Genomic DNA, 26,288 nt, shown 5'->3' on the forward strand with positions numbered 1-26,288 from the left:
ATCTTGATATAAAACACATTCTTTTAAAATGGGGTGTACAGAGACCTGCACACTACAAGCACTTCACATTAATAGACCACTCTCGCCGGAAGTGGTCTCCGTACGCCAGAAGACAGTGTCCTATTCAGATACGCATTAGATGTACTTTCTCCCAAATCAGCCGTTGAAAGGACGAGGGGCTTAGGCACGTCGGCAGTGTAGAGGATATGCAAGCTAAGTGCATCTGTGGCAAGATGTCCTACATATAGTGTTCATAGTGTGATAACATTTTATACAAGTGTGGAGAAAGAATAGAGCCTTGAGGCACGGGAGTTAATGTTATTTACAAAGTGGAAGTGAGCATTGTATGGCAAAAAGATCTTGTGACATGGCCAGGGTGGCAGCACTTTCGTGTTTACGCACAGAAGGCAGCGACGGACGGAAGTAGATTTGTAGAATCCGATATCCTTACAAGTACACCGCTGTCATACGATACACGTTTGTGTGTTAGTGACTTGCACAGCAGAAATGATGAATGTAGCCTGGCATCATTGTTTGCTATACTCCTCGGACAAACATCACTTTGACAGCATTCATTCACATAATAATATGTTTGAATCCATGTTCCATCTAAATAAACATGAGAGAACAATTTTTCTCACAAGTGGAGAACTCCGAACGGGCATGAGATCAGAGGATGGACTGAATGGTAATTTATCGTAAGGTGTCAGCAACCTATAAGTAAGGCCGTTCTCACTTATGGGCCATCAAGCGGGAGTTTCATCCTCAGTAACCGAAGAGATGAATTACGTATCACCCATTACAAAAGTAACTACATCAACAATGGTGTAAAATCGAGTGTGTATAGCATCAGACTGACGCGCCGTAAGACATGTAGGTTCGACGATAGTCGTACAATTTTTTAAAATTATTTTTGGCGTCGTCTGCGTTGGTGAATATGAATGAAGAAAGGGCGAATACTAACCAACTTTAGTTAGACGGCGATTTATGGCTGCAAAATTAATATATGCAAAATCATTACTGCGGAATGTCAATGACATAAGTTTCACGTGTAATTTATTGAAAGCTAAGTGCATCAGTGGCAAGGTGTCCTACATATAGTCTTCATAGTGTGATAACATTTTATCTTATTATTTTTCTATGACATGTATCACTCTCAGAATTATAAATCGGAACGTAACAAATATACTTCTATGCCAGTGCTGGGTATTAAATATGAAATCAACTGATTTGCTCTCTGTCATCTGCAATAAGATGACAAAAGTCATGGGACACCTCCTAATATCTTGTTGGACCTCCTTTTGCCCGGCGCAGTGCAGCAACCCGACGTGGCATGGGCTCAAAAAGTCGTTGGAAGTTCCCTGCAGAAATACTTAGCCATGCTGCCTCTATAGCCTTCCATAACTGTGAAGGTATTGCTGGATTATGTGTACCAACCGACATCTCAGTTATGTCTCATAAATGTTCGATGGGATTCATGCTGGGCGATCTGTCTGGCAATATCATTCGCTCGAACTGTCCAGAATGTTCTTCAAACCACCCGCTAACAGTTGTGGCCCGGTGACATGAGGCATTCTCATCCATAGAAATTCCATCATTGTTTGGGAACATGAAGTCCACGAATGCTAATGGTCACCAAGTGGCTGATCAGTACCATTTCCAGTCAATGATTATGGAGCCACCACCAGCTTGCACAGTGCCTTGTTGACAACTTGGGTGCATGGGTTCGTGGGTTCTGCGCCACACTCGAATACGACCATCAGTTCTTACCAACTGAAATCGGGACTGATTCAGTCGTCTAGGATCCAACCGATATGGTCACGAGTCCAAGAGAGATGCAGCAGACGATGTCGTGCTGTTAGCAAAGACATTCGCTTCGGTCGTCTGCTACCATAGCCAACTAACACCAAATTTCGCCGCACCGACCTAACGGACACGTTCGTCTTACGTCCCATATTGATTCCTGCAGTTATTTTACGCAGTGTTGCTTGTCTGTTAGCACTGACACCTCTACGCAAACGTCGCTGCTCTCAGTCGTTAAGTGAAGGCGATCGGCCATTGCGTTGTCCGTGCTGAGAAGTAATGCCTGAAATTCGGTATTCTCGGTACACTCTTGACACTGCGGACCTCGGAATATTGAATTACGTAACGATTTCCGAAATGAAATGTCATATGCGTCTAATTCCAACTACCATTCCGCGTTCTATGTCTGTTTAATTGCCGTCGTGCGGCTAAATCACTTGCGAAACCTTCTCACGTAAATCACCTGAGTGCAGATGGCAGCTGCGCTAATGCACTTCCCCTTCGCACCTTGTGTACTCGATACTACCACCGTCTATATACGTGCGTATTGAATGTGTCTGAAAGAACAGCACCACACATATAATTCATTATTCTGTTCAGTGCGCCTGCACAGCTGGCTCGAACTTCTACGTGAATCAGCGAGAAGAGAATGATGGGCAAGGGGCACAACATCATTAGTGTGTGGATAAGTTGAGGATTTGGGTCTCACGGGAGACGTGGTAGAGTAGTCCGTGCAGTGGCAATGCCCACTGTGTGTGGATGAGTCAGAGGTCAGTGCATCTGCTTGGTAAGCAGAGGACATGGGTTGGAATTCCGGTTGGGCACAGGTTTTGAACTTTCCCATTGCCCACTGGCAGCTAATGCCTTTAATTCCTTTGCGTCTTGGTTCACACTGGCTACAGCGCCAACGTGGACATGTTAATCCAACCTGGTGGGGATCCCAAATGTTACAGCAGTATGCAGGATTGGGCCATACAAGGGGTGTGTGCGCAGTCCCGTTTACAGACGAGCTACACTGGCTTACAATTCTCTTATAAAAGAAATCGACAATTCGCCTTCCCTATAACCGATGTGACGTGCTCGTTCCATTTCACATGTTTTTCTAACGTTATGCGTAGATGTTTAATCGAGTCGACTGTGTCAGGCAGCACATCACTAATAATCTGTTCGAACATTAAACGACTGTTTTTTCCTTGTGTCTTGATTCATAGTGGTTACAGTTCCAGCGTGAACGTGTCAATCCAACCTGGTAGGGACCCCGAACACTGCAGCAGACGTTTAGAGCAAGCTGCTATTCATCACACCAAACAGAAATTCTATCCAAGTCGTATGCCATCCTCGTACAGCCGCTCGAAGATGACAGTTCTCTGTACACTACAGCGTCATCAGGAAACAGCCGCAGATTACTAATGACGCTAACCGTTCGATCGTTTCTGTAGATGGTGGACCAGAACTCGTTTGACAAACTTTCAAAGCTGGTAGTATGGGTCAAAACAATAAAAAAATATCTAGTGAAAATGGGCTGTAAAATGCGAACCTTAAGAGTTATGGGCACTTACTCAGCAGAAGTGATGCATTTCACATTTGCAAAGATGAACGAGTGGTCATATCTGATAAGGGACGCCCTTTAGAGTCCTTATTTACTTGACTTTTTGTCTTGTTTTAGCCCGTACTACCAACTTCAAAAATATCAAAAGATGGAAAGCAAAGAGATGTCAGTAGAAGGGATGTGTCTCACAATAACGAAAATGAACAAGTGCTTATAGCTCATAAGCTATGCGTTTTAGGGCCAATGACTGTATAGCATTTTTTGTTTGTTTCTTTGTTTGTTTTGGTCCACACAAGCGGTCTGTCAATGGAGTTCTGATTCACCCTGTATGTAGAGTACACCTGACAATATACACTACTGGCGATTAAAATTGCTACACCATGAAGATGACGTGCTACAGACGCGACATTTAACCAACAGGAAGAAGATGCTGTGATATGCAAATGATTAGCTTTTCAGAGCATTCAAACAAGGTTGGCGCCGGTGACGACATGTACAACGTGCCGACATGAGGAAAGTTTCCAACCGATTTCTCATACACAAACAGCAGTTAATCGTCGTTGCCTGGTGAAACGTTGTTGTGATGCCTCGTGTAAGGAGGAGAAATGCGTACCATCACGTTTTCGATTTTGATAAAGGTCGGATTGTAGCCTAAAGCGATTGTGGTTTATCGTATCGCGCCATTGCTGCTCGCGTTAGTCGAGATCCAACGACTGTTAGCACAATATGGAATCGGTGGGTTCGGGAGGGTAATACGAAACGCCGTGCTGGATCCCAACGGCCTCGTATCACTTGCAGTCGAAATGACAGGCATCTTATCCGCATGGCTGTAACGGATCGTGCAGCCACGTCTCGATCCCTGAGTCAACAGATGGGAACGATTGCAAGACAACAACCATTTGCACGAACAGTTCGACGACGTTTGCAGCAGCACGGACTATCAGCTCGGAGACCATGGCTGCGGTTACCCTTGACGCTGCATCGCAGACAGGAGCGCCTGCGATGGTGTACTCAACGACGAACCTGGGTGCACGAATGGCAAAACGTCATTTTTTCGGATGAATCCAGGTTCTGTTTACAGCATCATGAATGTCGCATGCGTGTTTGGCGACATCGCGGTGAACGCACATTGGAAGCGTGTATTCGTCACCGCCATACTGGCGTATCACCTGGCGTGATGGTATGGGGTGCCATTGGTTACACGTCTCGGTCACCTCTTGTTCGCATTGACGGCACTTTGAACAGTGGACGTTACATTTCAGATGTGTTACGACCCGTGGATCTACCCTTCATTCGATCCCTGCGACACCCTACATTTCAGCAGGATAATGCACGACCGCATATTGCAGGTCCTGTAGTCGGCCTTTCTGAATACAGAAAATGTTCGACTGCTGCCCTGGCCAGCACATTCTCCAGATCTCTCACCAACTGAAAACGTCTGGTCAATGGTGGCCCAGCAACTGGCTCGTCACGATACGCCAGTCACTACTCTTGATGAACTGTAGTATCATATTGAAGCTGCATGGGCAGCTGTAGCTGTACACGCCATCCAAGCTCTGTTTGACTCAATGCCCAGGCGTATCAAGGCCGTTATTACGACCAGAGGTCGTTGTTCTGGGTACTGATTTCTCAGGATCTATGCACCTAAATTGCGTGAAAATGTAAGCAATTGTCAGTTCTAGAATAATATATCTGTCCAGTGAATACCCGTTTATCATCTGCATTTCTTCTTGGCGTAGCAATTTTAGTGGTCAATAGTGTATATCGCGAGGGTTGGCTACTTTTTTTTTCTTTGGCGCGAACACGGGAATTCCACTCACCTAAGCGTCGTGCCCCTCCTGCCGTACTGTGACAAGAGTGCTCGGTGTGTGCAGGAAGGCGGCGCTGACGGTGATCATGATGCGGGCCGGCCTGGGCCTGGAGGCGGGCGCGCTGCGGCGCCTGAGCGGCGTGGTGGCGCGGCTGGCGCTGCTGCCGTCCATCACCGAGGCGGGCACCCTCGCCGTCGCCACCTACTACCTGCTCTCGCTGCCATGGCTCTGGGGGCTGCTGCTCGGGTGAGCTCAGCGTCACACTCCTTCATGTCGCCTGGCTACTGTTTTGCTGCAATCGAAAGGTGTAGAACTTGTAGACAAACCAGAACACATGAAGACTTCTCCAATTGAATGTTGTTGTTGCTGTCGTCGTCACAGTCCGAAGACTAGTTAGCTGCAGCCCTCCATGCTAGACTATCCTGGGTAAGGCTTTTCATCTACGAATAACAGTTGCAACCAAAATCCATTTCAACCTGCTCACTGTAGCCAAGCCCAAATATCAAAACTCAGCCAGCCACTGTGGACAAGCAGATCTAGGCGCTTAAGTCCGGAATCGCGCTGCTGCTACGGTTGCAGGTTCGAATCCTACCTCGGGCATGGGTGTCTGTGATGTCCTTAGGTTAGTTAGGTCTAAGTAGTTCTAAGTCTAGGGGACCGATAACCTCAGATGTTAAGTCCCTTAGTGCATAGAGCCATTTTTGATCAAAACTCATCCACCCCTTTTTCTGTCTTATTTCCCAATCTAAGTACTGCACCATCTCCTGATTTAATTCCAGAAAATAGATAAAGGCATAGAATTTTTGCTCTTACTCTAGTACTCTCTCTCTCTCTCTCTCTCTCTCTCACTCACACACACACATACACACACACACACACACACACACACACACACACACACACACACACACACACACACTGAAACCTTTGAAACCTTCCCGTCTCCTCTATACCTCTTTTGTTAATGATAACCTTCCATTTTACAATAAGCTATGTAACCTTCCCTTAGGATCCGTACCAGATCGGGTTGACGGAGGAGATAGAGAAGATCCAAAGAAGAGCGGCGCGTTTCGTCACAGGGTTATTTGGTAACCGTGATAGCGTTACGGAGATGTTTAACAAACTCAAGTGGCAGACTCTGCAAGAGAGGCGCTCTGCATCGCGGTGTAGCTTGCTCGCCAGGTTTAGAGAGGATGCGTTTCTGGATGAGGTATCGAATATATTGCTTCCCCCTACTTATACCTCCCGAGGAGATCACGAATGTAAAATTAGAGACATTAGAGCGCGCACGGAGGCTTTCAGACAGTCGTTCTTCCCGCGAACCATACGCGACTGCAACAGGAAAGGGAGGTAATGACAGTGGCACGTAAAGTGCCCTCCGCCACACACCGTTGGGTGGCTTGCGGAGTATAAATATAGATGTAGATGTAGATGTAGGATTTCTATCTCTTGCTTAATAATAACAAATGAAATCTTCCCTTTGAAATTTATTCTCTTTCTCAATCTTCGCATACAAATTTAATTGCTGCTTATTAAAAGTGATTTTCTGATTATTTCGACGAAACATAGAATGTGTCGTCGTCGTGAGGCTCAGTTGTTATCTGCAATAACCCAAAACTGTTCCTTACCTTTTTTACTGTTACTGGATCGCCATCTGACTGCTACATCGAACTGCGACATGAATATACTTACTCTGGTTTACTATAATCTGTTAACTGCTGGTGGGCTGTCATAATAAGTGGCTGTATTTATTACCAAAGCTGACGTTATTCTTTAATAGCAAAGCTGACGTTATTGTTTAATTAATTTGACTGAAGTTACGTAATTCATAGTTACACTTTTTCTTGACAACAATAAAAGTTTTGCAAAGTTTTACGTTGATGGTTTTTGGGATGGATTATAATCAGTAATGCAACATTGCTGGCAAAATTAATTATATTCTGAAAACGCTTCAAATATTTACTGTTGATAATGAAATGATTTTACAAACGTTCAAATGGGACTTACTTTTCACAATAATCTTACAACTAGCATTGCGCAAACATACCTTCAGTACTCTTGAGTTTCGCAAAGAAAATAATTCAATAATATTAGTTCCTCTTATGATAATAATTAGCTGATGTCTCTGTACATCCGTTTATAATATCTTGTAAATCATAGATAGTGGCTGGCAAACACACCGCTCCTCTCAACCTCTCGCTTCAGACCTGCTACCGACTCGCTTCACATCTCGCTTACTACTGACTTCCTACGAACACTAAAGTGCTGTCTCTCCTGCCAACAATACTTTCTGGTGCAGACAATCCCTGCTACCATTACAAAATGTTTAAATGTGCGATCTTTCCCGCTCTTTTCTTAAAATATATCCATACGCGCTCTCTCCCGCCCTTCTTAAAATTATATCAATTTGCGGTCTCTCTTGTCAACAATACTTTGATGCAGACATTCCCTGCTACCACAGTTATTTCCAACATGACAAATATTAATTATTCCTACTTAATGCTATTAATAAAATATAAACCTCTTTCATAAATTGTGATTTGACAATAGACAGTAGAAATACACACGTCTTACATAACTCTCCACGTCTTACAACACAAACACACTTTCTCTCTCTCTCTCTCTCTCTCTCTCTCTCTCTCTGTCTGTGTGTGTGTGTGTGTGTGTGTGTGTGTGTGTGTGTGTGTGGAGGGGGTATTCACGCATAGAACAGACCAGCAGACTGCGAGTTTGTTCAAGTGTAACCACTCCATAACGTGACAAGTACCTGGTGTTAGTTGCATGATGAAATGCAGCGACTAGAAGTTGGTGTGTACGCCGTACGTCCCACACTGTGTTACCGGTACACAGCAGTGCAGGCATGGACTCTATTAGTATGGAGTCAATAACACCGAAATTGGAGAACGAATAAATAGGGAAATGTGCTCTTTGCAGATGAATCTTATTTCAGTTTGCAGGATAAATGTCTCACCTTTCGTCTAGAGGGAAAGTCGTATGTTATACAATATCAGAAAACACTACTGCAAGAGGGGCTGGGAACCGGGTGCAGCAGGTATTATGTTTGGTAGGTGCCTGGAGCATCGTATGTTTGTTGGTTACCAGTGTCATACTGTTAACGAAGAATGGTGCTGCTACCACATGGGCGATTTTTCAGATGTGTAGTTGATCCAGAATTCCTCTTCCTAGACGATAGTGCCCACTCGCATGCTGCAGCTCCACTATCTGAATTTCTCGCAGATGAAAATATTCTTCTCATTACCTGCTCAAAGAGGAGTCTATAGCTGAATCCTATACAGCACGTGAGGAAATGCAGAACGACAAAATTTCCCCCTGGTGAAATGAACGGCAGCTCTCTTCAAATGTGGACTGATGCTAGGTAATGCTCGTGAAAAGAGAAATATCACGGTAGTACCTGATTACAAGGTTGGTGGTGAACATCGGGAAAACGTCACGCCATTTGAATATTCCAGCATAACACGAAGAAGCGATATGAATTGAGATGAACACGTAAAATCAGTATTAAGGAATGTGAGTGGAACACTTAGATTTGTCAGAACGGTTTTCTGGATAGCGAATTGCATCTGTAAAGAAAAACCACATAGAAGACGCTCGTGCAACCGATTCTAGAGCACTTTTCGTGTTTGGAGTCATTATCGTATAGGCGCGACAGCAGAAATCAAACGAATTGTCGGGAGAGGTCGCATAGCGCGTGCGAGAATGTAACTCAGATTCTCGTGAAATTTGAACGGAAATCTTTAGAAAAAAGGCGTCTTTGTTCTCGAGAAACACTATTGGGTAAATTTAGAGAACTTCTTTTCGAAGACGACAGTGTGACCATTCCGTTGTTACCAATACAGTTTTCTCAGAGGCACCACCAAAATGTGACGAGAGAGAACAGAGCGTGTATCGAGTCGTATAGGTGGACAGTTTCTCTCTCTCAGTACACGAATGGGTTAAGACAGAAAATAACTAATATTGATAAGAAGTACTCACCATCACGCACTGTCTTTACGCTGATGTAGAATGCACTGGGGAAAGGCACCCGCCAGCTACCAGCAATGACCCTCTCAAACTTCTTCACCACTAGAAACAAAGTTCTTGAATCATCTCATTGAATCTCTAGCATTTTTTACGACTAGGACAGGCGTCTTCCCAAATAGTTGCTTTGTTGTGGTTGATGAGATTTTTCCAGTTTTTTCAGTGAAAATAACATGTATCGTCAATTTCAGACCCTTTTTTTTTTGCTTTTTGATGCTTCTGACTACTAAATATATCGTGATACTGCTTTATCTATTTCTTAAACATCTTTACAACTAGTTGAGTGAATAAACTTTCACTTCTTGATGAAGCTTAGCTTTTGAAACCTTAGCGCTGACCCGCTTCGATTTTGAATACTGTTCCTGATTCATGTTTCGTGGCGGTCTTTGTTCAACTTCTGTACAGAGTCACGCCGAGGTATGTCGGGAACTTCATTGTAGATAAGAACGATGTTCCTCAAAATTTCTGCAATGTCACTTTGGGATACACGACGTCTATCATCCGTGTTCCAGCTCTGGGTCTCGGGTACTCTACTATAACAATATAATGCTCTGGTGAGACTTACTAGTGCCCGTGTCAAGAAGGTTGACGAAGAACTAAATTACAACATGTAGATGATACCTATTGGCTCCTTACACTCAGCTACATTCACCCACATTAATACGCAACCATGCACTTGTCGGAGAACCTACTAAAATACGAAGCAATTATTTACTTCCAGTTCACGAACTGTTCGAAGATGTGAACAGAACCTCTTCATATTTATAAACCACGAAACGATTTGCAACAACTTTAATATCATCTAAATTCAGCAAAAGCAATGGAAAAGAAACCCCACAGGTCCACGACCTTCCCTACGTAACAGAAGAGCCCAGGTTTTGACTTAGTTATTCTTACTCTTCTGGCCCACAAACCACAGTCTTGTCAAGTAGCCTTCTCCACGATGTTCTGTCCTTGGCCTCTTCTTACCTTGCTCCAAGTACATTGTACCTAAAAATCCCTGACCACCTTGTCTCTTCATCTTATTTTCGGCGTGCATAAAAGATCTTCGTCCTTCGGGTTTCTTGACACTGCTGCAGTATTGATCCCTCCTCTGTTCTATAGACTAGGCCGGCCCATCCCAGTCTCCCTGTCTTGGCTTCTGCAACAACATATGGTTGATTATATATCACCCTGAGCTCCCTGTTATTTCTTCTTCGCCGTCCTCCTCCCTCACAGATTAGTCTAAATATTTTTTGCAGGATTTTAATTTAAAATACATTTATCTTTCTGTCTGCGTGCGTATGTATTCTCCATATTTCTGCCTCTCATAGCAATACTGGTCTGATTATACGATTTCTTGCTGAAAAGAAATGCTTCCAAAGCTTTTTGAATCAAAAAAATTTATCAACATTCTACATCTTTATTCTTCATGTCTCCATATTTCTTTCTCAACGTAGTCGCCCTGGCGACAAACACATTTCCTCAACGAGAGACCAGTTTGTTGAAACTACCGTACTTTGGAATGTTTGACTTTGTTGACGGAGCCGCAACCACATCTTTGCTTGCACCATTTCATCACTATCAAGTGAAGTTTTCGAAAGTGTTCTTTAACTTTTGGACACGAAGAAAATCGGATGAGGCCAAGTCTGGAATGTATGGAGGATGATCGAAGACAGTGAACCAAAGGCGTCGGATTGTTGCAGATTCGCAGCGCTCGTGTGCGCTCTGGAATTGTCATGCTGAAGGAGAGGGTACTCCGTATGTGGACGAATTCGTGGTTTCAGTTTCTCACGCCTTGACATAGTTACGTTACACACCGCCATGCTACTCGTTACTATTCGGAGCCCCCTAGCGGCAGAGGGCTGCAAGTATTTAGACATGAAGAATAAAGACGTAGAATCTTAGTAACATTTCCTTAATTTTAAAAAAGCTTTAAGAGATTTCACATGACAAAATCGGACATATTACTTCTCAGCAAGCCCTTGTAGTTTTATATGTCCATATTTTGGTCCCGCTTGAAAAGATTCTGAATGACAATAGCTTATTGAGTGTATATGACACTCTAGGTGCGGCTTGATCCTCGTTTCTATTTCTTGTTTTTCATCATTTCTGTTGTTTACTACCACCCTCAGATATTTAAACTCATCTACTTCTTCAAACATGTAGTTATCAATCTGCAGAGTTTTCTGCTTTTTCGTATCTTAAGTTCGATTTAGACCAGAAAATATGGACTAGCCCAGCAGCCGTAGAACTTTCTTACTCGGGAACCAGTATTGACATTGTGGGGTGGCACACTCGTGCCGACGTTATTAGTACTTGGTTATCTACATAAATCAGTATGTTACAAGACTCCAATTGATCAGTTGTATAGTTAGTGCGCTATATGTTGGCTGCCGGACAACAAGGTACTGATCGCTAAAAGCCGACACCGTTCGGAATAATTCGTGTCGACTGTTCTTCTTGTAAGATTGATACTACCCCCAGCGACCCCAAAGTTGTGACTCTATAATTGCCTGATAGAAGTGTGGCAGTTTTCTGTGTGAGAGGATGATTAATTGAAAAATGACATTACCTGTATATATATTTAAATACTTTGTGCCGTATGATACAGGATCATAAATGTCAGTTTTCTTCTGTACTCATTGATCTGTATTAGAACAGCGTTAATTAATTTTCATATTGGTGGCTAGAAATATGTACCACGTTTGAATATGATCATCTCTGTAATGTACATTCATAAATCCGTGTTATTTCCATTTGAAATTTGTGCTGTAGCAGCCGATAGCTACGAGACACACACGCAATTATTGGTTCTGGAAGGCAATAAAACATCCACCCTCTTACATCCCTCAAACCGGCAATGGCCACGCCACCTACACCTCTGCCCCTGAGATAAGCTGCCAACTTACTTAGCTCATTGCCCAATTCACCAACATCAATTAAAATTAAGTACATCTGAAAAAGTTACTCGCTATTTTTTGTTATTGGGCGTAAAGCTATACCTTTAAGAAGCTCTTAACGTTGGCTGACATTTTTTTATTCAGCTGTTAGTTGTTGGATGCATATTATTGTAAAATACGGCTAAGGTGCGCGTATCGCACGAACACCTTATTCGAGCCACATGCGGCCAATGGGCCGCAGTTTGACGATCACTGGACAAAACTTAACAGAATAACTAAAAGCCTAGGCAGATATGTGGGCTCCTTATATCGATGCCGGAAAGTACCTTCACCAGAATGTCAGTGTGAATTTAAAAGACAACCATCTGCCTTATTACATCAGAACTCCCTGTATGGTCATACAATACTATCAGTCTTCTCTACAGCGAACAAAGATACCGTTGGATATTCAGGGTCGAGAGAAACAACCTGGTAGAAAGGTCAGAGTGCGGTACAGGACGTCGAATAGATCAAAAGTTTGCAAGTAATCGCAGGCTGGAAATGCACGGCTGTGGGACTATCACCGTGAAACGGCAGCCAGTCAACGAGATGCGTGCGGACGTGTGTGCATTCAAACTGACATGCCCCAGACAATGTCTGTTGTGCTAAAGAGTGTTGTTATCAGTTGCATTAGTTGAAAATAAGGGTTTCAGAAAAGACAACATTTTCCACCTGCACGTAAGAATATATTTATTCATCAAAATCGCGATTTTTTTTTTGCAAGTGATATGTCACCACGAAGTGCGTCGCTGCATCGTTCTCTTAAAAGTGAGCCATCACTTGAAAATGGTATGAAAAGCCGAAATCGCATTTGTGGTGGACAAATAATTTTTTTACACTCCAGATGGAGAAAGTTGTCCTTTAAAAAAATATTACAGGCATGTGGACACAATTAAACAGGAGAAAATGGTTTCAAATGAATGGTCAGAGCAAGACAATTTTTAAACTGCTAACCATAGCTGTTACCTTAGACTCGATTTTTCTTATACGTTTACAGGTAAAGTTTGAGTATTAAAAAAAACTACGCTAGAGTACCGTCAGGTCATTAATCTATTCAGATGATAAGCTGTAGCGTTTTTTTTTAAAAAAAACCTAGAACTGCAGTGTGCTAGTCAACATCTAGTACTGTATCGTGCAATGTTATTAATAAAGAAATGTAAATCCACATATTTCACATTTTGTTAACGCACAGAAAGCATGAGTGAATGTCTCCTCTGGTAAGTACAGTCCATCAGTAAGTGTAACTAAGAGAACAAACTTTTCTAGCACCCTTTTTCTTCAGATCACATTTTTGGAACAAATGCTCGAAATTCCTGCCTGCAGTATTGCCAAAAATTTGGCTTAATCAAAGAAATGCTGGCCCACTCTCTCGAAAATTCCCTCCATGTTGCATATGCCTAATGCTCGAGGCTTCAAAAATTATCGATACTGGTTCTTGTTTTATGGACGTTGCGTCACAGTGGTTCATTTTGGAACTATGCATTTCTGCAAAATTTCGCTCGATCCGGCGTCTCCTAGAATGCCCTGGCCCAGTTTTCAGGTTGTTAGCTACACTCCGTATACAAAATTCGATTGTTTGTGATATTCGTTATAAAGCCGTTTTGTTTTACGTTTTAAATCTTATACTTGGTTTATGAACAATTCTTTGTATCTTGTCACAACGATTCCTTTGAAGGAGCACCGCCGATTTCCATCTTCATCCTCGAAACTATTCGAGTTTCTGCTCCGTCTCTAATGACCTCTATGTCGACGGCACTTTACCTCTAATCTTCCTTCCCTTGTTGTATCTTTAATATAGGATTATATAGAATTTGGAATACAGTACGATAACCAAATACAATGGTATGCTGAAATGTAATACCTCCGAATTTTTTATTCTGAGCAATTAAATGTCACGCATATTACTTGGTCGTCTTCTCCGCTTCGTTGAGACAAGCAGCAACCCTCTGCCGCCAGAGAGCTCCGATTTGTAGTCCGTAACGTAACTACGTCGGTGCGTGAAAGACTCTCGGAAACCCGAAAGCATGAATTCGAAGAGTTCGCCCACACATGAAGCAGCCTGTTCTTAGCGTGACAATGCCACAACAGACACGAGCGTCGCGACTTATGCACCAATCCGACGCCTGGGGTTCACTGTCATCTACGCTCCTCCATAATGTCCAGACTTGACCCCATGCCTGTTTCATGTGTTTTCAAAACTTAAAGAACACCTTCAAGGACTTCTCTTTCATAGTGATGAAACGGTGCAAGAAGAGGTGAGGTTGTGGCTTCGCCAACAAAGCGAGACATTCTACAATGGCGGTATCAACAAACTGGTCTCTCATTGGGGGAGACGTGTTCGTCGCCAAGATGTTTACGTTGAGAAGTAAATATGTAGACATGAGGAATAAAGATGTAGAATGTTAATGACGTTTTTTTTATTTAAAAGAATTTAACAGTTTTCACATAAAAAATTTGGAGGAATTACATTTTATCTTGTGCTCGTAAAATCAATATTCCATGAGCTCGAGTACAGCGGCCTAACCGCGCTACGTGTTAGTGTTGTCAGCAGAAACAGACGTGGGTGTTACAGCGATGTGCGCTGACAGGCGTCGTCTGTTGCCAGAGCGGCGATGGCGGCGGTGTCGCCCGCGGTCGTGATCCCGTGCCTCTTCGCGCTGCAGGAGCGCGGCTACGGCACCAAGAAGGGCATCCCCATACTGGTGGTGGCGGCCGCCAGCGTCGACGACATCTTCGCCGTCTCCATCTTTGGAATCATGATCAACGTCATCTTCTCTGAAGGTACGACCGCCTACGCTCTCACTACTGCTAAGTATTGCCATCGCTATATCCTATGTCCTCCACCGCAGCAGTACTTCTTTAGGCGCGTAACCAGGATTCAATTGGCGGGAGGGAGGGGGGGGGGGCGTAGGGGAAAATCACAGTTTTTTCTTTATTTCCTTATCGTCTCTCCACCTCCCCCCCCCCCCCCCCCCCTCAGTTTACTTTCCGTCAACGTATTTTTAAACGGGTCTCTGATGTCTCTAATTTTAGTTGTGCTAACGACAAAACACGTACAATCTCGTAATATCCTTTCCTTAATTTTCACTTTGGCCTGCGAGACCAGATGCGTTCTCTGCATTCCCCCAGCAATCATTTATGTTCCTGACTTTCGTGGTCCATTCTCCTTTTCTCAGGCCCATCGCCTGCGTATCCCTGTTGACATCATCCGTCCATCTTTTCCGTGGCCTTCCTCGGCCCCTTCTGCCTTCCACGGATCCTGAGAGTGCTACTCGCGTAGTCTTTCCTCTACCACCCTCATTACACGCCCTGCCCACATCAATGTTCTTTTCTTCATCTTTCGCCCAATATCAGTTTGTGAGTGTAGGTCTGTCAATTCCAGGTTTTTTAATATCGTGCATGCCTGTGGCTGGGTGTCCCTCTCGGGACCAAACATTTTCTTTGACATCTTTCTCTCGAAGGCCAACAGTTTTTGTTCATCAGCTTTCTTTAATTTAAATGTTTCAGAAAGATGTATAGCTACTTGGAGAATTATAGTCTGGTGTCTTTCTGATTCTAAAACTTATCGAAACTGCTCTATTTTATAGCAGGTCCCATAAGCCGAAAAATGATGTGTTTGCAGCTGCGATCCTTGCTTCCATTCTATTCTACTCGCTAAAAATGCTCCCCAAGTATTTTCAAAGAGAATTCATCAATTAAGAGTGCAGTCTGTTCATTGGATGCCTTCCTCGCGACCATGTACTCAGTTTTCTCCTCGTTAATTTGTAACCCTACTTTCCTTGCAATATTCCTATAAGAAGTTGTCATGAGCTGCAAGTCCTCTATGCTACCACTTATTAAAACAACATCGTCCGCATACGTAAGCCTATTTATTATGTTATTAACCAATTTTATTCCAGCTTGCTTTAATATCTGGTGTTCTCTGTCTATCTTTTCTAAAATTAAATTATAAAGCATTGGAGATTAGGCGTCTCCTCGTCTAAGACCAGTCCTGACTTCAAAATGCTCTGACATTCAGTAGTGATCCTTACTCTGCAATAAGTTTCCACGAAATACACGTGTACTAGACTGTTGTGGAAACTGGAACTCTTTCAAGACAATAATAATAAACTGATTCCAATGAAACGTATGAGATGTTTTAATATAACGATAAAATTTCGTTCACATCGGTGTTTAATACACCGCTTTAGCATAACGTCCAAGAAATTGTAAGTCAGATAAGTAAAGCATTTGAAAAGCATACGTCCGAAAAGTTGAGAAGTGCAGGGCGGTTATAATTAAACTTCCGCTACTTGAGCCAGTGTACGCGGGAAACTGTTTACCGTGTGGGTACCCAACGTTACAGGAGTGATGTTCAGACCGTGCGCAGCAGGATTTGCGTTGTTAGTATAGTGTCGTGACTTGTCATTAGGCGCCGGTACGAGTTCGGCGGCGTAGTGTTGAAACACGAGCATCAGTATACATTACAGTTGCTCACAGTCAACATGGGTCTGGAAAAGGTGAGCAGGGCTTTAGTCGTAAAGCTGCTTCACTAAAACTGTGGTGTCACCGCCAGACACCACACTTGCTAGGTGGTAGCCTTTAAATCTGCCGCGGTCCGTTAGTATACGTCGGACCCGCGTGTCGCCACTATCAGTGATTGCAGACCGAGCGCCGCCACACGGCAGGTCTAGAGAGACTTCCTAGCACTCGCCCCAGTTGTACAGCCGACTTTGCTAGCGATGGTTCACTGACAAATTACGCTCTCATTTGCCGAGACGATAGTTAGCATAGCCTTCAGCTACGTCATTTGCTACGACCTAGCAAAGCGCCATTACCAGTTACTATTGATGCTGTAAAACATGTACCGTCAAGAGCGATGTTCACCAATTATGGATTAAAGTTAAGTATTCCAGCAGCTACGTACGTTTTTTGTTAGTCTCATTTCCTTGACCTGTTCCAGACGTCACGCCAGCCTGCTTGAGCTAAAACGCGTGCCTTTCGGCTTCCTCTCATAGTGGGTTGGCTGTCTTGCCAATCCACAACAAAAACAACAGCACTGCTGCTCTTCGCGAGTATCGACGCTTTAAAGGAATGCGGAGAGGATCTCTTTTCGAGCAGGTGTTCAAGAACGTGATCCGTAAGTTGGAACTAAATGGCGATTTGCGAATTGCTCCTGAGAGAGGCTGACTCCAGTTTTTGAAAAAGTTACTGCGCCATGGCTGCAAATGTTGAACACAATGTGCGATCTTCAAGCAGTGCAAGGGCTGTGTCACGACAGCTGTACATTCCACTGTCCACCGTTCGAAAAATCCTGCGCAAAATTGTGAAATTGTATGTCTAGTGTGGTCCCAGAGCGTAGACGGTCATCACAGAAGCAACGTTTGTAACCTAGGACGCAAAAATTGCACGCAGTTAACAAATGTTACCCTCTCACGTAGATGTTAAAATATGCTTCTTTCAGCAGTTTATTCGTCAGTTCTCTTCCGCACGTCGTTACAGATGTTTCCACAATCCTTCATTGTCCTACGATCTTTCGTTTTTTCATGGGGGGCCTCTCAAGTAACGAAACCGTAATTATAACAACCCTGTACATGTGTCATGTAATTAATTTAAGAGCTACAAGGATCATTACATAAGTTTTGGCAACCATGGTATACCGTGCGAACATGTAGCATCACTGTAATCGCAGTAAATGAATTTGAAAGCCTGCTGCAAACAACCGCAATCAAATGGCAGATTGCGAGCGCATCCGAGGATGTCACGGTACCAGCGCCTGAAACATTCAGTATGAGCGTGGCCGTGCTACAATATGGATGTAAGCAGAGTGGAACAGCGAACAAACGTAAAAATTGCCTTTCTCGCTGACAGGAATGCTCATTGTCATGTGGAACTACGATCAACTGTGGGAAACGGCAAAAACGTCCGGCACTGGTGGATAATGCAGTAATACTCCATAATGACGCTACAGCTCACACTAGAGACATCATCAAAAACTGCATACAACGATGGGAGAGGAAAATTCTCTCCCATCCACCCTACTCATCAGGCCCCAGCTCAGGCGACTTCCACTTCATTGCACAACTGAAGAAACCATTGCGTGGGATTCGCTTTGCAAACGGGGCGGATATCGTCACTGCATTTCGGCGACAGATGTCACACATTGATGGCAATGCCGAGGGCACACAACACCTTCCTCATCTTTGTCTGGGCCCACTGGCGGACTGTCTTTAAAGACAGTAGTTGATTATAATTAATTTTTGTTCCATCTGTACAGGGTGAAAAGTATTTAAACCGACAAACTCTGGGAGGTTGAAGGGGACATCAAAACAAATATTTTTCCCTAATGTCATTTTTTCCTATGAGGAATATTTAAACCGTTAGAGGAAGATTTCTCTGGTGGCAGATTAACTAAACCAACAAACACTTTTCCATTTTTTTATGACCAAGAGGCAACACATTAACACAACCCAATTTCAATTACAGTATATTTTTCAAAAATGCCTCCATTGACACGTAAACAAAGGTTAAACCGTCGGATCATGTTCTGTCTGACACGGGCAAAAACCCCAGGAGTACCTTGAATTGTTCCTGCTGCTGCTACTATCCGGGCAACCAGATCCTCTTCTGATGTAACAGGAGTTGCATAAACAAGGTTGTGCATCTCTCCCCACACAAAAAAGTCCAGAGGGGACATATCTGGGGATCGAGCAGGCCATGGAACAGGACCACCTCTGCCAATCCACGTTTCTGGGAACCGTCGGTCCAGGAATCGACGCACCCGACGACTGAAATGTGCCGGCGCCCCGTCATGCTGGAACCACATGCGTTGCCTTGTAGGGAGCGAGACGTTTTCCAGCAATTCTGGCAATGCTCTGGCGAGTAAACTGTAATAGTGCCTGCCATTTAATGGCCTATGTAGCAGATACGGCCCAATTAAACAGCCCTCAACAACACCGACCCGCAAATGTACGAAGAACTGCACTTGATGAGCGCTAGTAACTGTGGCATGTGGGTTATCCTCACTCCAAACCTCCAAACATGCGAATTATGCATGTTGAAGACTCCATCATGCCCGGTAAATAACATCGGTAAACAACACAGAGGATGGAAATGTAGGATCCATTTCACACTGTTCCAGGTACCACCGCGAAGACTGTGTTCTGGTTGGATAATCAACTGGTTCCAGGTTCTGGACACGCTGTAAGTGAAATGGACGTAACAATTGCTCTCGAAAGACTGTTCTTACATTCGTCTGATTCCTCCCCATCTTACGTGCAATTGCACGAGTGCTGACTGAAGGATCCCGCTCCACATCCTGCAAGACAGCTTCCTCAAATTGCAGCGTTCTTACCGTGCGACGGTGTCCCTGTCCAGGTATTCTGCTAAATGACCCGATCTCACGCAGATGTTGGTACACAGCAGCAAAGGTCGTATAATGCGGGATACGGCGATTAGGATATTGTTGTTGATAAACCCAATGTGCAGCTCGTCCGTTGTGGTGCGTTACGTAGTATGCACCAACCATATCAGTGTACTCACTCCAGGTGTATCGCTCTGTCAGTAAACACAGACAATGCACTACTACACTGGTGGACAGCAGTTGCCTACAACTGAATAGCGTAATACGCCCTCTAACAACTGAAGATCGCAATATGGCCTCTAACAACTGAAGAGCGTAATATGGCCTCCACCGATTTAAATAATCCTCGTAGGAAAAAATGACATTAGGGAAAAATATTTGTTTTGATGTCACCTACAACCTCGCAGAGTTTGTCGGTTTAAATACTTTTCACCCTGTATTTGTGCACAATACATTTACTCAGAGTTCCAATGCATATGTTTCATTTTTCCCTCTGCCGCGATCTCCTGTGCTGGAATCTTATTTTATGTTGGCGTTCAGATACACACTGTTCAAAGCTTATTGTGAAATTCCCATGTCGTCGCATTATGTATATACCATAGTTGTCATGACTTATGAAATGACCCTTGTGCAAATAGCAACACACTGTCTAAACTTCGGCAACGTCATAACTTGCACTACAGGGCTATTACAAATGATTCAAGCGATTTCACAGTTCTACAATAACTTTATTATTTGAGATATCTTCACAATGCTTTGCACACACATACAAAAACTCAAAAAGTTTTTTTAGGCATTCACAAATGTTCGATATGTGCCCCTTTACTGATTCGGCAGACATCAAGCCGATAATCAAGTTCCTCCCACACTCGGCGCAGCATATCCCCATCAATGAGTTCTAAAGCATCGTTGATTCGAGCTCGCAGTTCTGGCACGTTTCTTGGTAGAGGAGGTTTAAACACTGAATCTTTCACATAACCCCACAGAAAGAAATCGCATGGGGTTAAGTCGGTAGAGCGTGGAGGCCATGACATGAATTGTGGATCATGATCTCCACCACGACCGATCCATCGGTTTTCCAATCTCCTGTTTAAGAAATGCTTCTGCTTTAGCATTTTCCGTAAGATTTTCCAAACCGTCGGCTGTGGTACATTTAGCTCCCTGCTTGCTTTATTCGTCGACTTCCGCGGGCTACGCATGAAACTTGCCCGCACGCGTTCAACCGTTTGTTCGCTCACTGCAGGCCGACCCGTTGATTTCCCCTTAAGAGGCATCCAGAAGCTTTAAACTGCGCATACCATCGCCGAATGGAGTTAGCAGTTGGTGGATCTTTGTTGAACTTCGTCCTGAAGTGTCGTTGCACTGTTATGATTGACTGACGTGAGTGCATTTCAAGCACAACATACGCTTTCTCGGCTCCTGTCGCCATTTTGTCTCACTGCGCTCACGAGCGCTCTGGCGGCAGAAACCTGAAGTGCGGCTTCAGCCGAACAAAACTTTATGAGTTTTTCTACGTATCTGTAGTGTGTCGTGACCGTATGTCAATGAATGGAGCTACAGTGAATTTATGAAATCGCTTCAATCATTTGTAATAGCCCTGTATATAAGATCGAAATCTGCAGTCACCATTATCAGTATCGCACTCAGCACTACGACTGTGAACACTGGTTAGAGGCTATGGTTACGCGAGCGTGTAAATGAGGGAAATGCTGTTTCTTTCCTGTGAACTTACCGGTTGTACCTGTGAATGTGCATTTTCACGTGGCTGTAATGTTACTTGTCAGGTCACGAGCCTACCTCACGCAAGCAGCTGAGAGGTATCCTGTCTGAAACAAAGCTTGTAGCTTCTAGAAATCCTTACCATATTTTAACCTCTTACTTTCCACGCTACCAATCCTCAGTAGTTGTGAAATTTGAAAATAAATGCACGTAATAATACAAAATCTTCTACTAAAATACGTTTTTGGCGTGAGGGATCATGACTCTCATGACCCTCGCACCCCCACCCTCCCCTTTGATCCCTGCCTAGCCACCTCTCTTCTGGTTTCGAAATTCACGGAAGTTCTCCTGTATACCTCGCTGAGCCAGCGCTTCAGGAAGAAAGAATAATGTCGTGAAATGACTTAGGCACAGCCTAAGGGATTGTTTCCAGAACTAATATTTCACTGTGCAAAGGAATGCGCGCCGTTTTGATACTTTCTGTTTTGATTTAGTGTCTCACAGCTATAGTACGCCATTAAGTGTCGATTTTAAGCAGTTTTAATGTGCCAGGAAGTTTGAAAACAGGGTACACTCCGCTGCAAGGTGAAAAATTCATTTTAGACACGTAAAATTCTTTCCAGAAGGGCGAATCTCTGTCAGTGACCTCCGGTAATATTTAGTGGAAACACCACTGACAATAAAAATTAATGAATGAGGCCTGGAGGAGGGCTCAGGTAGCCTGAAAGTAAAGGTGGATGATGGTGATAGGCCGCAAATCTACGTCTGACTCCTGGTCTGGGACAAATTTTCAATTCTTATATATATATATATATATATATATATATATATATATATATATATATATATATATTGTGTGTGTGTGTGTGTGTGTTTGTGTGTATGTGTAATTTTTATATAATAAAAATTTAAAAAAATTATAATGACCAATGAATCTTTGTCGTGAAACATTAGTTCGTTTTCAGTAGCTCTGCTGATTCAATGTGCCGCTTATGTGGTTATATTTTAAGGTACTCCACCAACACAAAAAACACTTTCATCCCTCATCTGTTCTAAAAATCCGGGCTATTTGTCAAAACTTGATTTGTTTTAGGACTGTGTTGCACCTACAACTGTGCGTACCTCGCTTTTAAAGGAGTTAAACTCTCATCTTGTGTATCTAGAAACTGCTGACTCTAGTAGTCAAAGTGTCACATTGTCGCTGCTGTGAAGTACCTCTCAGGTTTTCATTTACATTAGCTGAAATTGTATCTATAGCACAATCTCCTCCATTCCACATACTTACTTGCTCTGCCGCAATAATTAAGCCGCTTGTCATTAGCTGTGGCGTACTGGCTTATTTCTCCACTTCCCTTGTAATACTGCTTGAAACTATGTAGAGCATATGGAATAAATGAATAGAAATTACTCTTAACACAGTACCACCAAATCATAAATATATAGCCGATGTCGCCTTGGGTTAAACTGCCGTGGTGTAGTATAACACTCGATATACTAATAGCAATGAAAGACACAAACCAATAATTGTTGCACTGCGGGTAGCTCGTTTCGATCACAATGTATTTCTTTCTACACTACATGACCACCATTAAAAAAACAAAATATATTGTTAATTCAAGTAAATGTTGTACATTTGGGAGTTACTTTATTTGGGTGCCGTAAGTCAAATGGTTCTGCACATCAGACTTAGAGCAGAATTTCTGTGTAATGTATATAAATCTCAAAGCGATTAGATAACTTTCACTGACTGAGCAACAAAACTACTATGTACATTAACACTTAGCGACTGCGTTTTGAGGCTTCAGTAACATGCAGGCACTATTCTGTTCACAAATCAATGGCACGCGGTAAAAGAAAGTATATATTTGGAACATAATATCGTTTTACCATAAGTGATGCGTTCATAGAGTACAATATCCAGATGATAAGAGAAACAGGCACCGCTTTCTATACCTAACGATGAGATTGTTGGTTAGTGCATGGTATTAGCAACAACTGCATAAAACTGATTTTGAAAGCAGTTTTTGCTGGCTCAAAGATGTAACTACCAAATAAGGCTTTAGTTAAATTAGGCTTATGGCAGTTTAGAGGGAGAGTAATGTTAAAATCTTACCTTTATTATTGCACTATTATCGTGAAAAACTTTTTCATCTAAGTACAAAATTGGTCTATTATAGCTTCGCTACTTTCAGGAACCTTACTCACATTTTTTCAGGTTTTCACGGAACACATGAAACACAATATTACACATCAAACACAGTATTACATACAATGTAACAATGTTTTAAGCCCTGTCTCTTTTTCCTGCAGGAAACCTCACCATGAAGATTATTGAAGGACCTCTCGGAATTATCATTGGCCTCGCTTTCGGTATCGTCTGGGGCGTCATTCTGTACTTCTTTCCAAAGCCGGAAGATGTAAGTGCTAATATACTGCCATAAGAATCCTGTGTTAGTTTTTTAACCAACAGCATTGTTAAAAAATAACTGCCCTTCAATGAATGCTGATTATCGAGAGTCTCTTACGATATCGAAGACTACTGCTTTAGCTGGTCCATGAAGTGTACTAATTATGTGAGCAAAGTGAGTGAGTGTGCAATTTATAGACCCCTGTTGACGTAACTCCCGTGCGCAGACATTATCTTGCCTTATGAAACCGTTCTACACGTCTCAGTGTGGTGGTGACTTTGTGACTTCTTTGCAGTGTCGCACGAGTAACGGCATGAGTCATTCCCAAGGATGATTCGTGTATAACGAGAGGCTAAATCCGCGATCCAGGTGTTGGTTACCACGATGTTCCATTCCCACTACACTATGGACGCCAATACTAGAACCGCAAAGCTTCACTTTCAAGCAAGCGTTAGAATTATGTATTCCGGTGAATTATATGTAGTTGGCGTATTGTAATTAATGGTAAAAACTGACACAAGTGAAAACATATGATAATAGTAACAAAAACCTTCCAGTAAACATGGGTCTCCCGACGTACCGTTGACTTTGATACGACGTGTTGTCCTATTTAAAACAAATGGATCTGCAATTATCGTCCCATTTTTGTAATTCCTTCGAGCTGTCTTTCTAGTCTTAGACTGTATTAACTGCCCCTTTAATTGATCTCCATTTTCAAGCAGGCTACATAACCAAAAAACACAATACTCCTTCAGCACGTTGTGTGTTACAATATGTGCTCCGCTTGTCGTCCTCGCATTTGAATGCAATACTGCATTCGTCTCATAGCGAATTACGAATACTTTCAAACGACACCGGATTATCTAGTAAATCTTCACAAGACCGTATAATCCGGTGTCTCGGATCCTCAACCATAGCAACAGAAATGCTGTACACTTCTATGTTGAGACGACCCCTAACAGTAAAACCAAGAGAATTGAGGTCAGAAATCGGAGTCTACGGTTCAGACCCTGCTCGACCTATCGATCTTCGACTATGCTGGTGCGTTAGATGTTGTCTTACATCAGTAGCAAGAGGTACCGGTTCTACATTAATCATTTACTACATTCCCTGGCCACTGGGTCTGGCTGAAACATGAGCCAATTAAGCGGGCACCTAACCAAAACACAGTCTAAGACAAAAAAGACACATCTCGAAGGAATTACGCAAATGGGATGATAATCGGTTGATGTGATGTACATGTACAGATAAACGAATTCCAATTTCAGAAAAATCTGATGATTTATTCAAGAAAAATGGAAATGAGCATTTGGCGTCATTGGCCGGGAGGCCCCTTATGGGGCAGGTCCGGCCGCCTTGGTGCAAATCTTATTACATTCGACGCCACATTGGGCGATCTGCGCGCCGGATGGGGATGAAATGACGATGAAGACAACACAACACCCAGTCGCTGAGCGGAGAAAATCCCCAACGCAGCCGGGAATCGAACCCGGACCCCTTAAGACGGCATTCCGTCCCGCTGACTATTCAGCTATCGGGGCGGACATTTATTCAAGAGAAAGAGCTTCACAAACTGAGCAAATCAATAACGTGTTGATCCACATAAGGCCCTTCTGCAAGCAGTTATTCGGCTTGGCACTGATTAACAGAGTCTTTGGATGTCCCCATGAGGGTTGTCTCACCAGATTCTGTCCAATTGATGGGTTAAATCGGCAAAAACCCGAGCTGGTTGGATAGCTTCGTCCATAATACCCCAAACGTTCTCAATTTGTGAGAGATCCGGCTAACTTGCTAACCAAGGTACGGTTTGGCAAGTACGAAGACGAGCAGTAGACACTCTAGCCGTGTGCGGCCGGGAATTATCTTGCTGAAATATAAACACAGGATGGCGTGCATGGAGGGCAACAAAACAGCGTACCGCTGTGCTAGTGGATGACAACCAAAGGGGTCCTGCTATGAAATGAAATGGCACTCCATACCATCACTTTATCTGTCACGCCACATGACGAGTGACAGTCAGGTTGGTATTCAGCCACTGTCTGGGGTGTCTGTTGACACGTCTAGTCATCGAGGCCTCCACTCTCATTGACTGGAACAGCACTGTCTTCAGTGATGAGTCCCGCTTAGAACTGGAACCCACGTCGCTCGCCATATGGCCCGACAACCAGCAATGATGATATGGGGTGTCACTCCATTTCATAGCAGGATCTTTTTGGTTGTCATCCACGGCACCCTTACAGCACAGCGGTACACTGACGTTATTACACGCTCGGTTCGTTGCCCTTCGTGGTAAGCCATTCTGGGCTTACATTTGAGCAAGATAATGCCCGGATGCACATGGCGAGAGTTTCTACCGCTAGTTTTCGTCCATGCCAAACCCTGCCCAGACAGCAAGGTCGCCGGACCTGCCCCAACTGGAAACGTTTGGAGCATTATAGACAGGATCCTCCAGCCAGCGCGGAATTTTGGCAATCGAATGCACCAGTTGCACAGAATTTGGGATGATATCTCTCTGGAGGACATCCAACGCCAAGCCTAATAACTGGTTGCATAAGGGCCAGACGTGGGTCAACGCATTATGGAGTTGCTTAGTTTGTGAAGCTACTTTTGAATAAATCGTCCGATTTTTCTATAGTTGTAACCGTTTATTTGTCTCTACACGTACATCACATCAACTGATTTCCGTCCCATTCAAAT

General features: G+C 43.4%; 1 protein-coding gene across 1 annotated transcript in view; it reads left to right on the top strand.

Annotated features, from left to right (window-relative positions):
* The window catches only part of LOC126456088 (sodium/hydrogen exchanger 9B2-like), a 123,883-nt gene that overhangs the window by 54,763 nt on the left and 42,832 nt on the right, over positions 1–26,288 (top strand). Inside the window, exons 5-7 of the mRNA XM_050091844.1 lie at positions 5,227–5,409; positions 14,728–14,903; positions 23,494–23,600. Of these exons, the coding sequence (XP_049947801.1) occupies positions 5,227–5,409; positions 14,728–14,903; positions 23,494–23,600 (466 nt within the window). The remainder of the gene's footprint in view (positions 1–5,226; positions 5,410–14,727; positions 14,904–23,493; positions 23,601–26,288) is intronic.

Source organism: Schistocerca serialis, chromosome 2, assembly GCF_023864345.2.
Source record: "Schistocerca serialis cubense isolate TAMUIC-IGC-003099 chromosome 2, iqSchSeri2.2, whole genome shotgun sequence".
Lineage (NCBI taxonomy): Eukaryota > Metazoa > Arthropoda > Insecta > Orthoptera > Acrididae > Schistocerca > Schistocerca serialis.